This window comes from Narcine bancroftii, chromosome 9, assembly GCF_036971445.1.
Source record: "Narcine bancroftii isolate sNarBan1 chromosome 9, sNarBan1.hap1, whole genome shotgun sequence".
Taxonomy (NCBI): domain Eukaryota; kingdom Metazoa; phylum Chordata; class Chondrichthyes; order Torpediniformes; family Narcinidae; genus Narcine; species Narcine bancroftii.
In genome coordinates, this window is record NC_091477.1 from 71,569,522 (window position 1) to 71,584,438 (window position 14,917).

The 14,917-nt window shown below is 36.1% G+C and overlaps 1 protein-coding gene across 2 annotated transcripts in view; it reads left to right on the plus strand.

Moving 5' to 3' along the window:
* ppp1r7 (protein phosphatase 1, regulatory (inhibitor) subunit 7) overlaps positions 1-14,917 on the plus strand; it is a 60,189-nt gene that overhangs the window by 17,022 nt on the left and 28,250 nt on the right. For both annotated transcript variants that reach the window (XM_069896416.1, XM_069896415.1), the window contains exons 4-5: positions 2,488-2,553; positions 7,782-7,912. In XM_069896416.1, coding sequence (XP_069752517.1) covers positions 2,488-2,553; positions 7,782-7,912 — 197 coding nt within the window. The remainder of the gene's footprint in view (positions 1-2,487; positions 2,554-7,781; positions 7,913-14,917) is intronic.

Consider the following 14,917-nt stretch of genomic DNA (forward strand, 5'->3'; position numbering starts at 1 on the left):
TCTTCACATTACAACAAAGCTCCCCCTCTTCTCTTTTTCTTATTTATTTATTATTATTTTTTTAAACCCTCCTTTTTTTCCCCCTTCTCCCTTACTTGCCTTTTCTTCCCTCCTTTAGTTCTTTCTTATACATTATTTTTACTTCTTCATATGTAGTTTGTCGTCGTGCTTTGTTCTTGTTACATCTCTTTATCTCTCTTTCTGTCTTGCAGGTGTTCTGCAAATTCTCGTGCTTTCTCCGGATCCGAGAACAGTCTGTTTTGCTGCCCCAGGATAACTATTTTAAGCACCGCTGGATATCTTAACATAAATTTATAGCCTTTCTTCCATAGGATCGATTTTGTTGCGTTAAACTCCTTCCTCTGCTTTAGGAGCTCAAAACTTATTGGGTAGAAAAAAATTTTTTGACCTTTGTATTCCAGTGGTTTTTGTCTTCTCTAATTTTATTATTTCTCTAATTTTATTTCTCCAATATATTTTCTCTGGTCATGTATCTCAGAAATTTTACTAAAACGGATCTTGGTGTTTATTGTGACTGTGGTTTCAGGGCTAATGTTCTGTGTGCCCTTTCTATTTCCATTCCTTCCTGCATTTCTGGCATTCCCAGGACTTTTGGGATCCATTCTTTTATAAATTCTTTCATATCTTTGCCTCTTCATCTTCCTTAAGGCCCACTATCTTTATATTGTTTCACCTACTATAGTTTTCCATTATATGCATCTTCTGAGCTAACAACTCTTGTGTTTCTTTTTTGTCATTTTCTTTTTAAGTTGTTCATTTCCATTTCTGCCGCCATTACACTTTCTTCCACATTTTCTAATCTTTTCCCTACATCTGTTATGACCAGCTCTATTCTGCTCACTTTTTCTTCTGAACTTTTTATTTTTCTTTTCATTTCACTAAATTCTAGTGTCAGCCATTCTTTTAATGCTTTCATTTGTTCTTGGAAATTTTTTTAAAATCTTATGTACTGTCCATTCATTTTACCTCCTATTCCTCTGTGCAGAGCTTGGTGTTCTTCTTCTCCTTTTGTGTCTGCTCTCAAGTTTGTGTCTTCTATTTCTCTTCCTTGTATCTGTGTCTCTTCTGTCTTTCTTGTTGAGCTGCCTGTCCCAGTTTGTTGGGTATTTTTTTTTCCATGGTTTCTTGATGTTGGTCCTTCTTCTGGGCTGGTTATCTGTTGTGTGTCTAGTTTCCTTTTTTCTTTCTCACTTCTGTTCCTGTTGCTTTCTTTATCTTCCAGCTGGGAGCCCTGCTGTTGGTCCTGTCTCAGTTGTTCCTGCTGTGGAGTTTCACTCCACAGCTGGTCCCCCCCCCTCCTGTCGGTGTTCTCCTTGTCATGCGCATCACACATGTGCGATTCCTCGTGCATGCGCAGTTGCGCACCCCTGTTTGGCTCCATGAGCCATTTTTGCAGCCCTGTAGTCGATGGGTTGTGACCCTGTGGGGTCTCCACTAACCTCGGGGAGCGGGCTCCTCTTTCCACAGTGGGTCCCTGCTTTTTTGTGCAGGTAAGGCCTTTACCTTTCTCTTCTAGCGTCTTTCTTTCTTTCTTCCTGTTTTTGGCTTTTCTTTCTTAGGTGCCATTTTCTCCACACCTTTATTTTTTATTTGTTGTGATTTGTGTGTCTGGGGCTTTGCTTTTTCTTCACTTTTTTCCTTCTTTTCTGGAGAGGGCTGGTATTCTCCTACCGGCCACTACTCCATCACGTGACTACTTCCCTTTCTACATGAATCTTCTTCCAAATGTTGAGCAGATGGTGCAGTACTGGTGAACTTCTATATTGCACCAGTTTTTCATCCCACTTATAAAGTATATGCTCTGGTACCTTCTCCCCTATTTTATCTAGCTCTATCCTGGTCCAATCTGGTTTTTCCCTTGTTTGATAAAAATCTGATAGATATCTTAATTGAGCTGCTCTATAATAATTCTTAAAGTTTGGTAGCTGCAAACCCCATTGCTGTACCATTCTATTAATTTATTTAGCGCTATCCTTGGTTTTCCCCCCTTTCCATAAGAATTTCCTTTTTATTTTCTTTAGCTCATTGAAGAATTTCTCTGTTAAGGGAATTGGTAACGATTGAAATAGGTATTGTATCCTTGGGAAGATATTCATTTTAATGCAATTTACCCTTCCTATTAGTGTTAGTGGTAAATCTTTCCAATGTTCTAAGTCATCTTGTAATTTCTTCATTAATGGCTGATAATTTAATTTGTATAGATGGCTTAGATTATTATCTAATCTAATACCTAGGTATCGGATTGCTTATGTTATTTTTGAAGCTAGGTGTGACTGCACTAACTATATCCTGGGCCACTTCAGGATATGCTTGCCCTGTTGATTCAACATGAGTTTCATTAAGGTTCCATTTAAAAGCAGGTCCTCATTCTGTTCCATGTTTGTTTCATGTGAGCAGTTTGGGATGGTATTTGATTTGTGAGCAATTTTATTCCTAGCTTATACATTTCATGCTGTGCTTTTCCAGGATGTTGACCTTAACCACTGCAGAATTGGGAAAATGGAAGGATTTGATGTACTGAAGAAAGTGAAGGTGAGGTTCATTGATCTATTAGTAGAAGTGTAGTAGGAGTTGACTCTTGTCAGTTTTGTATGTAATTTCTATAACAAATCCTGTGGGTGTTTATTCCTGATTAAATGGTGAAAACTCTCATGATTCCTGATTTATAAAATCCTCAAATGGATGTTTTTTTAAATCTGCTTTAGGATTCTTGCCATCTTTATGGCTGTGCTTCCCTTATCATCTAACTGGATGCCTTCTCCTGACTGCATTGCTTCAGAAAAGTTTTACTGGTAGTTTGGGCATGCCAGGAGTTGCATCTTGCCTGAGAATGAGTTTAGCTTGAGGAAGCAGGCAAGTAAATGCTGATTGGCAGTGATATTTTAACCCACAGCTTCCAGGGTCACCTAATTTTTAGTTGTCCAAGAAATTTTATAAAGAGGTTGAATGGAATTTTTCCTGTGCTCTGTGGCATTAAAATGTGTGATTGCTATCTTTGACTCAATTTTCATTTGCTCTTTGCAAAATGGAACCAACAACAATTCTGCATCCTCCTTTTAAAAAAGAAAGCCCCTCCGAGCTATTTTCTTTATGTTGTGACTTGACCTATTTCTGTGTATATGAATTTAATGATCAATGGTATAATAATTGAAACATTTGCAGTGTACATTTTTTTAAAAATTATGGAAATTGTTCTTCAGATGCCTATTGGTGACTTTTGACAGATTTCTTTTGAGCATTCTGGTTGAGAATAACATTTATTTTGAATATTTTGCCTCTTGATGTACATCATTGATATCCTTTCTCATTGTGTTTATGTTGCACAAAGCTCATCCAGGAGTTGGTTCCAAATTTGGATCTGTTGCTGTCTGTTTTGTCTGAACAGGTCATCGCTCAGGAATGTTGATTTTTAAACCTTGTCAGAAGCTGAAGTCGACTTGAGTCCAATTTTTTTTAAAAATGGAAAATTTTCCATGCAACAAGAATAAGGCGACAATTTGATGAATTATACAAGAAATGTGTGCCACCCCAATTTAGATATAGAGATATAGTTTTATGGCCTACGAAGAAATTTAAAAAATTGTAATATGAAATTTGAACTTGCAATGCTTGCAAGTTGTTCTATAGCTCATAATTGGATATCGAGTCATTTTGAGGCATTAAAGATTAATACATGTATGAGGATGTATTAATACAAATGGATTTTTGAGTATCAGAAGAAGAAATGGTTTGCCTTGTGCTTTTAGAATGAAGTTCTATAAAAAACATTACTGGCAAGGGAAATGTGCAGCTAAAGACTGCAGTCACGAATGACTCTTTAAAATATTTTTTAATGACTTTGTTCTTAAACTTAGAGAGTCTGGAAATCTAAAATGAAAACAAAATGCTAAGAATACTCAGATTCAGCCTCATCTGTGGAGAGAGAAAACTATTGAGTTATGCCACTATTCCTTGATTAAGGGAGATATATTAGGGGTAAATAGCTGTAGAATTGACTGATTTCAGAGGACTCAGAAAAATATAACAGCTAAAGAAAATTCAATGTGTGCCTTTTAAACCCAAAATATGAAAAAAAAGTTGATAGATGAGAGAACTTGTAAGATGCAAAATCCAAAAAATATTTCTCAATTATTTGTGATTAATCACTCACTAAGCATTGATAATATCTGCTATGTTATACTCAACTGCCAAACTTTCATGCATTCTTGATATATGAATACAAGCTTTTATCATATTCCATGGCTTGCTGTGTAAATACTACCGTGTTCACAGATAACTGTTATTTTATAATTTGAGTATTAATAAAAGATGATTTATTGGAGGGCTTTGCACAATATTTTTAGTCTTTACACTTTCAGTTGGATGTTTATCTTGTGCAGCCTACATTCCAAAGATAAATCATAAGAAGCAAATGAAGACTTAACATGTGTTCAGATACAAAGCTTTTCTATTCTCTGCTGATCATTACTGGAAAAATAAGACCATAATCAATGGATGTACATCCTACATAATTAATCATCTTCTATTCATTCAGCCTTCTAGAATGGCATTTAAGTCTAATGGAACATTACAGAACAGTTCAGGTTCTTCAGACGTACATATACTGTATTTACCAAAAAAAAGTCTCTAAACCCTTCCTCCCTCGTAACCCTCTATTTTTCTTTCATCTATGTGTGTAATGTTTACGCTTCCACCACCACCCCTGGCAAGGCATTTCAGGCACCCACAACTTTGTGCAATAAAAAAAAAACCTTACCCTTGATGTCTTCCCTAAAACTTCCTCCCTTCATTTTGTACAGATGACCCCTGGTGTATGCTACTCCTGCCCTTGGAAGAAAGTGCTGACTGTCTTACCTTGCCTCACAAGACATTTTCCAACATCCTGGTAAATCTCCTCTGTTCCCTCTCCATAGCTTCCACATCTTTCTTGTAATGATGTGACCGGATTGAACATAATATTTTAAGTGTGGTCAAATTTATTGAGCTACAACATTACCTCATGACTCCTGAACTCAAACCCCTAATTAATGAAGCCCAGCATAGTATCAGCCTTAGCTGACCTATCAATCTGTGTGGTGACCTCAAGAAGGTCTCTCTTCTTCCACACTGTTAAATATTGTACCATTAACCATGTACTCTGCCTTCAGGTTTGACATCCTCTCACACTTACCCAGACTGAACTCCATCTGCCACTTTTCCACCCAACTCTGCATCCTATCTCTATCTTATGACAACCTTCGAATCATCTGGATACTTACTGACCTATCCCTCTACTTCTTTTAGGTCATTAATAAAAATCAAAAAGAGCAGGGGTCCCAGAACAGATCGCTGTGAAACTCCATTGGTCACCGACCTCCAGGCAGAATATTACTCTCTGCTTTCTACAATCAAGCCAATTCTGTATCCACACAGCCAAGGTTGTATGGATCCTATGCCTCATGACTTTCTGAACAAGTGCCCCATCAGGGAATTTGTCAAATGCCTTACTAAAATCCATATACACCACATCTACCACCCTACTTTCATTAATTTGTTTTGTTATCTCCACAAAACACTCAATTAGGCTCATGAGGCAGGACCTACCCCTCAGAAAACCATGCTTACTACCCTTGAGAAGATTGTGCTTCTCTAAATGCTCATAAATCCTGTCCTTAATAATCTTCTCCAATAGTTTGCACACTACAGATGTAAGACTCACTGGTCTATAATTCTCAGGATTCTCCCTATTACCTTTTTTAAACAAAGGGACCACATTTGCCATTCTCCTCCTGCACCTCCACTGTGGTCAAGGGGGAAGCAAGTGCCAAAGCCCCAGCAATCTCTTCCCTCCCTTTCCATGGCAACCTGGAGTATATCTTGTCCGGTTCCAGGGACCTATCAACTCTAATATTTTTGAGAAGATTCAGCACTACTTTTTCTTTTTTAAATCTCAACGTGGTCCAGCACGTAAGTTTGTTTTATTCTGATCTCACTTTGACTCAAGACCTTTTCTGTGTTGAATACTAAAGCAAAGTATTCATTTTGGACCTCTCCATCCTCCTCCACCTCTTGGCGCATGTTGCCTCCTTTATCCTTAAGCGGCCCTTCCTTCAATCCTGTCATCCTTTTGTACTTCATGTAAGTATAGAATGTTTTGGTGTTCTCCTTCACCCTATTTGCCAAGGCCTTCTTATGACCCCTTACTAGCTCTCCTAAGTTCCTTCCTGGCTACCATTTAATTCTCATGGGTTCTTCCTGTTTTTGGAATTCTTAAATTGAATGTATGCTTCCTTTTTCTTTACTAGCTGTTTATTTTATCTAAACCTCTATCAAAGCTGCACACCAGGATATTGGTCCTTTTCCAGTTCTGATACAACCCGTCATTTTTGTACAGGTCAACCTGCCCCAGAAGAGATCCTAATGATGCACATTCCAAACCCCTGCCACCTGCACCAACTTTTCAGCCATGCATTCAACTGCCACAATTTCTTATCACTATCTTCACTGGCGCATGGCACAGCAAGCAATCCTGAGATTACAGCTTTCTTCCTAACTCTATATTCCTTCTTCAGGACCTCATCCCAACTCATATCTATGTCATTGGTGAAACACGACATCTGACTGCTCTCCCTCCTGCCTGAGAATGTTGTGGACTCGATCTGAGACTTCTCTGACACCTGGGAATCAACATACCATCAGGGGATCTTAATCTTACCCACCACCCCCCACCCAACCCAACCCACAATATACTTATTGTTGAGGACAACAACGACAGGGGTGTTCTGCACTGACTGCCTTTTCCCTTTCCCTCTTTAACAGCCTTTTGGGTGTGGCTGTCTCCTTATAGCTTCTGTCTATCATCCTTGCTGCCTTCAGCTCCAGCTCCAGTTTGCTAACTTAGTGCATGAGGAGCTGCAGCTGGATGCACCTCTTGCAGGTGCAGGCATCAGGGACAATTGTGTTCTCTAAATGGAGAAGTGTAGCTAGAGTAAAGTTTTTGTGTGAATTTAGGGGAGAGTTGTTGTTTTCACTCAGGTGTCTTGGAAAGGTTTGAAAGTGTGTATTGTAGGGCCATAAGACAGAGTGGAATTGGGCCATCCAGCCCATCGAGTCTGCCCTATAATTTTATCGTGGCTGATTTGCTATCCTTGTGGTGCAATGAAAGGTAGGCTTGTGGAATATTGAAATTATTTCCATAGCAATCATCACAGTTTTCAAATCTCAACTGTAACATTGCTGGAAGTCTGGTCTTTGAGTCAAAAGTTCACAGGTTCAAGCCACACTTTAGAGATTAGACCTCAAAAATCGAGGCTGCCACCTTAGCCACTGAGGAAGCATGAGACAATAGGAGTCACTGTCTTCAGTTCAAACTTTAAATCTTTTGGACACAAGATCCCTTTGCACAATTTGGAAAAAGACTGGGGAGTTATTGCCAACATTATCAATATCTATTCCTTATTCAATATTAGAAAAACAAATGCTCTTCATTGTCATACTGACATGTAACAGGATGCTATTAAGTGATTAGCTGTCTGGTTTCTCTTTTGCAAAACTGGCTTCCATTGAAGTATTTCATGAAACTTTAGGATGACTTGAGGATATCAAAGTTTAATAAATAGGAAGTCTTCTGGATCTTCTTTGTCTTTTGCATTCAACACTGTATGTTAGTTTGTATGCAGTGAATTCATGATCTCTTGTATAAAACTTCAATGTGACTTTGACATTAAACAGTCTGATGTTTGGAATGCCTTATAAGCTCTTGGACTCTGAACTTATTCTAGGTGCTATGTCTTCGTCAAAATCTTATCAGAACAATTGAGAATCTAGACCAGCTGATAACAGTCCGAGAACTGGATCTTTATGACAACCAGATCAAGCAAATAGAAAATCTTCAAGCATTGAAAGAGCTTGAGTAAGTACATTTTTTTTGGTGGTGTTGTGGAATGCAGCATTCAGTCCAAGTCTCTGGTCAGAATTCAAGCATCTTCAATTGAGAAAGCTTCTGTTCTATTAGTAGTCGGTTTACAGACCATAAATAGGTTGAATGCTGATTGATCCATGTGGTATATCTCGGGAACACATTTGGAGTATAATTTGCAGTTCTGGACGCCCAGCTAGGAAGGATGTCCTTGCATTGGAAAGGAGAAATTTGCAAAGATGTTGTGAGGGCTTCATGGCTAGAATTACAAGGAGAAAGCTGAAGCTTTATTTCTTGGAATGAAAATGGCTAAGGAGTGATCTTGAGGTTTATAAAATCCTGTTGATCATGGAAAAAGTGGATTTCCTAGGATAAATGATTCTCGATATCGTAGGCATAGGTTTAAGAAAAGTGAGAGAGATTTGAGAGAAACCAGTGGGGAAACTTTTTCAAAGTATAATCTGTACCTGGAATGAGCAGCCTTAGGAAGGTATGGCTGTATTCAAAAGACAATTGGACCAATGTGAATGGGAATGATTTAGAGCAGTAGTTGTCAAACTTTCTTTCCATTCACATACTACTCTAAATAATCCCTATTCCATAGGTGCTCTGTGATTAGTAAGGAATTACTTTAGCTGATATGTGAGAGGGGAAGAAGAGGTTGAGAACCTCTGCTCTGTGCCCAGTTGTTACTGATAAGGATCTGGACAATTTATTCAAGTTAAATTAAGGAAGATTTAAATAGATGTAAAGATTTACCTATAGCGTTAATAAGTAGTGAATTGTATTAAGAGGAATGTTTTTCTTAGAATTCAGTATCTTTTTTTCAATCTATTGTGACACAGTGGGTTAATTAATTGTGCAAATAACTTAGTATGGATAAGTGTTGATCTTGTTGTTCTATACTCACAGAATTAAACTAATTTAGTTTAAGGAACCATTGTTTTGGTGTACCTCTATTGCTGCTGGTATATGGGGTTCACTGAACTCGTAACACTATTCCTTGTAAAGTTTGTCAGAATTTAAAAAATAAAAATTTGAATTCTATAAATCGGAAGTTTTTATGTAAAGGTAAAAGAGTAAAAGCATCCTTACAAAAAGTAACTTGGAAGTATGAACTGGGAGGTCTATAACTCCCAAATGTTTCAAAAATTATCACAGCACAATTGAGGTTTATTAATAGAATGTTTGATTTGGACAGTACATTAATAGGGCTAATATAGAGTAAAGATTGGTGAGAAAAATATGGGACAATTTATAGTTATTAATTATTAAACTCCTATTTTGAGACATTTAATTGAATTATGGAATAGGATAAATAATAGGTAAACAGGGTAACATTTCAGGTAAAACACCTTTATATCAGAATGTACTTTTTCCTTTTACACTAAATAATCAGTTTTTGAAAATGTGGAATTTGAAAGCAATTAAAACAGTACAAGATTGTTATGAAGCTGGTTATTTTCTTTTCAAAGAAAGAAAGAAAATTTTGAAGTTCCAAATAATACTTTTTGTGTTATTATCAAGTTAAGTCTTTATTATTGGATAATTTTGGACATAATTTCAAATTTTTATGGTAATCTTCAAAGTTTGTTACAAAAGGTAGTACAAGTAAATTTTCTTTAGAAATGTATACATTATTGGGGAAGTCACGTGATGGAGAAGTGACCGGTAAGAAAATACCAGCCCTCTCCAGAAAAGTTTTAAAAGAGTAAAGTAAAAGCAAAGCTACAAACACAGAAACCATAACAAATTAAAAATAAAAGTGTGGAGAAAATGGCAGCAAAGAAAGAAAAATCAAAAACAATGGGAAGAAAAGAAGAAGGAAAGATGTTGGAAGAGAAAGGTGAAGGCCTTAACCTGTATGAGGAGGCCCGCCGTGGAGAGAGAAGCCCGCTCCCTGAGGTCAGTGGAAACCCCGAATATAGGACTACAAAGATGTGTTCACGGAGCCAAACAAAAGTGCGCAACCTCGCATGCACGAATCCTCACGCATGCGCGATGCACAAGACAAGAACAACACCGAAGGGAGGGGGACCAGCTGAGGAGTAAATCTCCGCAGCTGAAACAGACAAGTATAACACAACAGCAAGACTCTCAACAGGAAAACATAGAAAGTAACGGGGACAAGAAGGAAGAGAATAAAAAAAAGAAATCAGAGAAACAACAGATGACCAACCCAGAGGAAGAAAACCAACACCAAGACACCTTTAATAAAAATAATAAAAACAAAAATACCCAACAAAATAAAATAAACAACCCAACAAGGAAATCAGAAGAGACAGAGGGCAAGGACACAGATCCTGGAGTGGACTCAGAAGAAGAGGAGGGAGAACATCAAACTCTACACAGAGAAATGGAAGATGAAGGGAAGGGACAGTACATGGATAAAAAATTCTTTAAAGAATATATGGAAACATTAAAAGAATGGCTGACACAAGAATTCAGTGAAATAAAAAGAAGAATAAAAGGTACAGAAGAAAAAGTGAATAGATTAGAGATGGTCATGACAGAAATAGGAAAAAGAGTAGAGAAGGTGGAAGAATGAGAAACATCCATAGAAATGGAGGTAGATGACTTAAAAAAGAAATTGGAAGAATCTGATAAAAAAAAGTTAAAGAAACATAGGAGCTGTTAGCTCAGAAGATAGATATAATGGAAAACTATAATAGGAGAAACAATATAAAGATAGTGGGCCTTAAGGAAGATGAAGAAGGAAAAAATATGAAAGAATTTATAAAAGAATGGATCCCCAGGGTCCTAGGAATGCCAGAATTACAGGAAAGAATGGAAAGAATGGGCACACAGAACATGAGCCCCTGAACCACAACCACAACAAAAACCAAAATCCATTCTAGTGAAATTCCTGATATACGGCAAGAGAAAATATATTGGAGAAGGCAATGGAAAAAAATAAGAGAAAACAAAAAGCCACTGGAATATAAAGGTCAAAAAAATTGTTTCTATCCAGATATAAGTTTTGAACTCCTGAAGAAGAGGAAGGAGTTTAATGCAGCAAAAACGACCCTATGGAAAAAAGGTTATAAATTTATGTTAAAATATCCAGCGGTGCTTAAAATAGTTATCCTGGGGCAGCAAATCAAACTGTTCTCGGATCTGGAAAAAGCACGAAAATTTCCGGAACACCTACAAAACAGACAGAGAGATGAACGGATATAACAAGAACAAAAATGACAACAAACTATATATGAAGAAGAAGAATAAAGTATAAGTAAGAACTAAGAAGAGAAAGAAAGGGAAGAAAGGAAGTAAGGAGGGAATTAAGAGAGTGAGCTTTGTTGTATCTGAAGATTAAAATCTTTTCTGGGGGGCTGGATGGGGAAGAATAACAGTCACTGCGAAATCAGTTGACGTTTGCGAGCAGGTTCACAAATCCAAATGAAGAGGGGAGATGTGGTTGCCCGACAAGGGACAAAGGGCAACTCAGAGAGGGGAGGGACTATTGGAGTTGAAGGAATTTTAGATATGGGAATAGTGGAAATATTTTATGTTTTAGAAATGTCTTACAATGTGTTCAAAAAAAGAAAGCAGAAATGGATAAGAAGGGAAGATGGTGATGAGGAAACGGAAAAGAAAGATAAACAAAGTATGAAATGGCCATGTTGAACTATATGGCTTTAAATATTAATGGAATATATAACCAAATCAAAAGGAAGAAGCTGTTAAATTTACTGAAGAAAGAAAAAATTGATATAGCGTTCATGCAAGAAACACATTTATCTGAAGTAGAACACAAGAAATTAAAGAGAGATTGGATAGGACATGTAACAGCAGCATCCTATAATTCAAAATCCAGAGGAGTAGCTATAATAATCAATAAAAATGTACCAATCAAAATAGAAGAGGAAATAATAGATCCAGCAGGGAGATATGTAATGATAAAATGTCAGATATATTCAGAATTTTGGAATTTACTCAATGTATATGCACCTAATGAAGAAGATCAAAAATTTATGCAAGATATCTTTTCGAAGATCACAGATACGCAAGGGAATATACTAATAGGAGGGGATTTTTAACCTTAATTTGGACTCAAACATGGATAAAACTGGAAAAAAGACTAACAGAAAGAACAAAGTAATCAAATTTATAATTAAATCGATGCAGGAAATGCAACTTTTGGATATATGGAGGAAACAACACCCAAAGGAAAAGGAATATTCATATTATTCGAGTAGACATAAAACATACTCAAGGATAGACCTATTCCTGTTATCAGCCCACATTCAAGGAAGAGTTAAGAAAACGGAATATAAAGCTAGATTGTTATCAGATCACTCACCCCTTTTATTGGCAATAGAGGTAGAGGACATCCCACCAAGAATGTATAGATGGAGATTAAACTCCATGCTACTTAAAAGACAGGATTTTAGAGAATTCATTGCGTGACAAATTAAAATGTACTTTGAAATAAATACGGAATCAGTGAAAAATAAATTTATACTATGGGCCGCAATGAAAGCATTCATCAGAGGACAGATAATAAGTTATGTAACTAAGATGAAGAAGGACTACAATCGAGAAATAGAACAGTTGGAAAGGGAAATAACATACAGAAAAAGAATTAGCAATAAAGGAAGATACAACTAAAAGAAGAGAATTGACAGACAAGAAAATAAAATATGAAACACTACAAACATATAAGATGGAGAAGAACATAATGAAGACATATTATGAACTAGGAGAAAAAAACGCACAAAATACTAGCGTGGCAGCTTAAGACAGAACAAACTAAAAGAACGGTATTGGCATCAAGGAAAAAGGACAAACAAATTACATATAACCCAACGGAGATCAACGAAAACTTCAGGGAATTCTACGAACAATTATATCAAACTGAAAACGAAGGGAAAGAAGACAAAATAGATGAATTTCTATCTAAAATTGAACTACCAAAATTACAAACAGAGGAACAAAATAAATTAATAAAACCATTTGAAATAGAAGAAATACAAGAGATATTAAAAAAACTACCAAACAATAAAACACCGGGAGAGGATGGACTCCCAATAGAATTCTATAAAACATTCAAAGACTTATTAATTCCTCCTCTCCTGGAAGTAATGAACCAGATTGAAAAAACACAAAACATACCAGATTCATGCAAAACAGTAATAATTACAGCAATACCAAAGACGGGGAAAGATCCACTAACACCAGCATCGTATAGACCAATATCTCTACTTAACACAGATGATAAGATGATAGCTAAACTATTAGCAAACAGATTGGCCGACTGTGTACCAAAAATAGTAAAACTAGACCAAAATGGATTTATTAAAAAAGACGAACAACGGACAATATCTGTAAATTCATTAACTTAATTAATGCAGTACAAGGAAACAAAATTCCAACAGTAGCGGTTGCTTTAGACACAGAGAAAGCCTTTGACAGAATAGAATGGAAATATTTATTTAAAGTACTACAAAAATTCAACCTACCAGAGAAATATATTAATTGGATTAAAGCATTATATAAAGGACCATTGGCGAAAGTGACAGTAAATGGATAGGTATCAAACCAATTTAAATTAAGCAGATCAACAAGGCAGGGATGTCCACTATCTCCCTTACTGTTCACATTAGCTATAGAACCACTAGCAGAACTGATAAGAACAGAAAATAAAAATACGAGGGATAAAAATAAAAGAGAAGGAATATAAAATCAGTCTATTTGCAGATGACGTTATAATCTACTTAACAGAACCAGAAATATCAATAAAAGAATAACATAAGAAATTGAAGGAATATGGAGAAGTATCGGGGTACAATATCAACGCAATAAAAGTGAGGCAATGCCAATGAATAATGCGGATTTCACAAAGTTTAAGGAAGAATCACCATTTAGATGGCAAACACAAGCAATTCCATACCTAGGTATACAACTAAATAATAATCTTGGCCATCTATATAAACTAAATTATCAGCCATTAATGAAAAAATTACAAGATGCCTTAGAGCAGTGGAAAGACTTACCACTAACACTGATAGGAAGGATAAACTGTATTAAAATGACATCTTCCCAAGGATAGAATACCTATTTCAATTATTACCAATTTACCTAACAGAGAAGTTCTTCAAGGAGCTAAAGAAAATAATAAGGAAATTCTTATGGAAAGGGGAGAAACTGAGGATAGCACGATATAAATTAACTGAATGGTACAAACAAGGAGGATTACTACTACCAAATTTTAAGAATTATTATAGAGCAGCACAATTAAGATACCTATCAGATTTTTATCAAACAAGGGAAAAACCAGATTGGACCAGATTAGAGCTAGATAAAATAGGGGAGAAGATACCTGAGCATATACTCTATAAGTGGGATGAAAAATTGGTGCAACATAGGAATTCACCAGTATTACACCATCTGCTCAACATTTGGAAGAAGATTCATGTAGAAAGGAATAAAATAAATTATCAACTACCAAAATTAATATTGACACAAAATCAACTAATCCCTTTCACAATAGATAACCTTTCCTTCAGAGAATGGGAGAGAAAAGGGATCAAAAGAATAGAAAATTGTTTTTCGGGAAATAAATTATTATCTTTTGAACAAATGAAGGACATATATAATATAACTCACGATACAAGGTTTGCATACCACCAACTGAAAACCTACTTGAAGGAAAAATTGGGAAACAGTCTGAGGTTACTAGAAGGAAGAAATTTTGAATATGTGATTACAGACACATTGATAATTTAAAAATTTATAACAAACATGTACATCAAACTGCAAGAAAAGGCGAATGAGGAAACAAACTGTAAACCTAAACAAAAATGGGAACAAGATCTAAACATAAAGATAAAGAATCAAACATTGGAAAAGCTATGCTCCGGAACCATGAGAAATACAATAAACATGAGGTTACGCACGATACAATATAATTGGTTACACAGACTATACATCACACCCCAAAAGTTAAATAAATGGGACCCAACAGTATCAGACAGATGTTTTTGCTGTAAAAAGGAA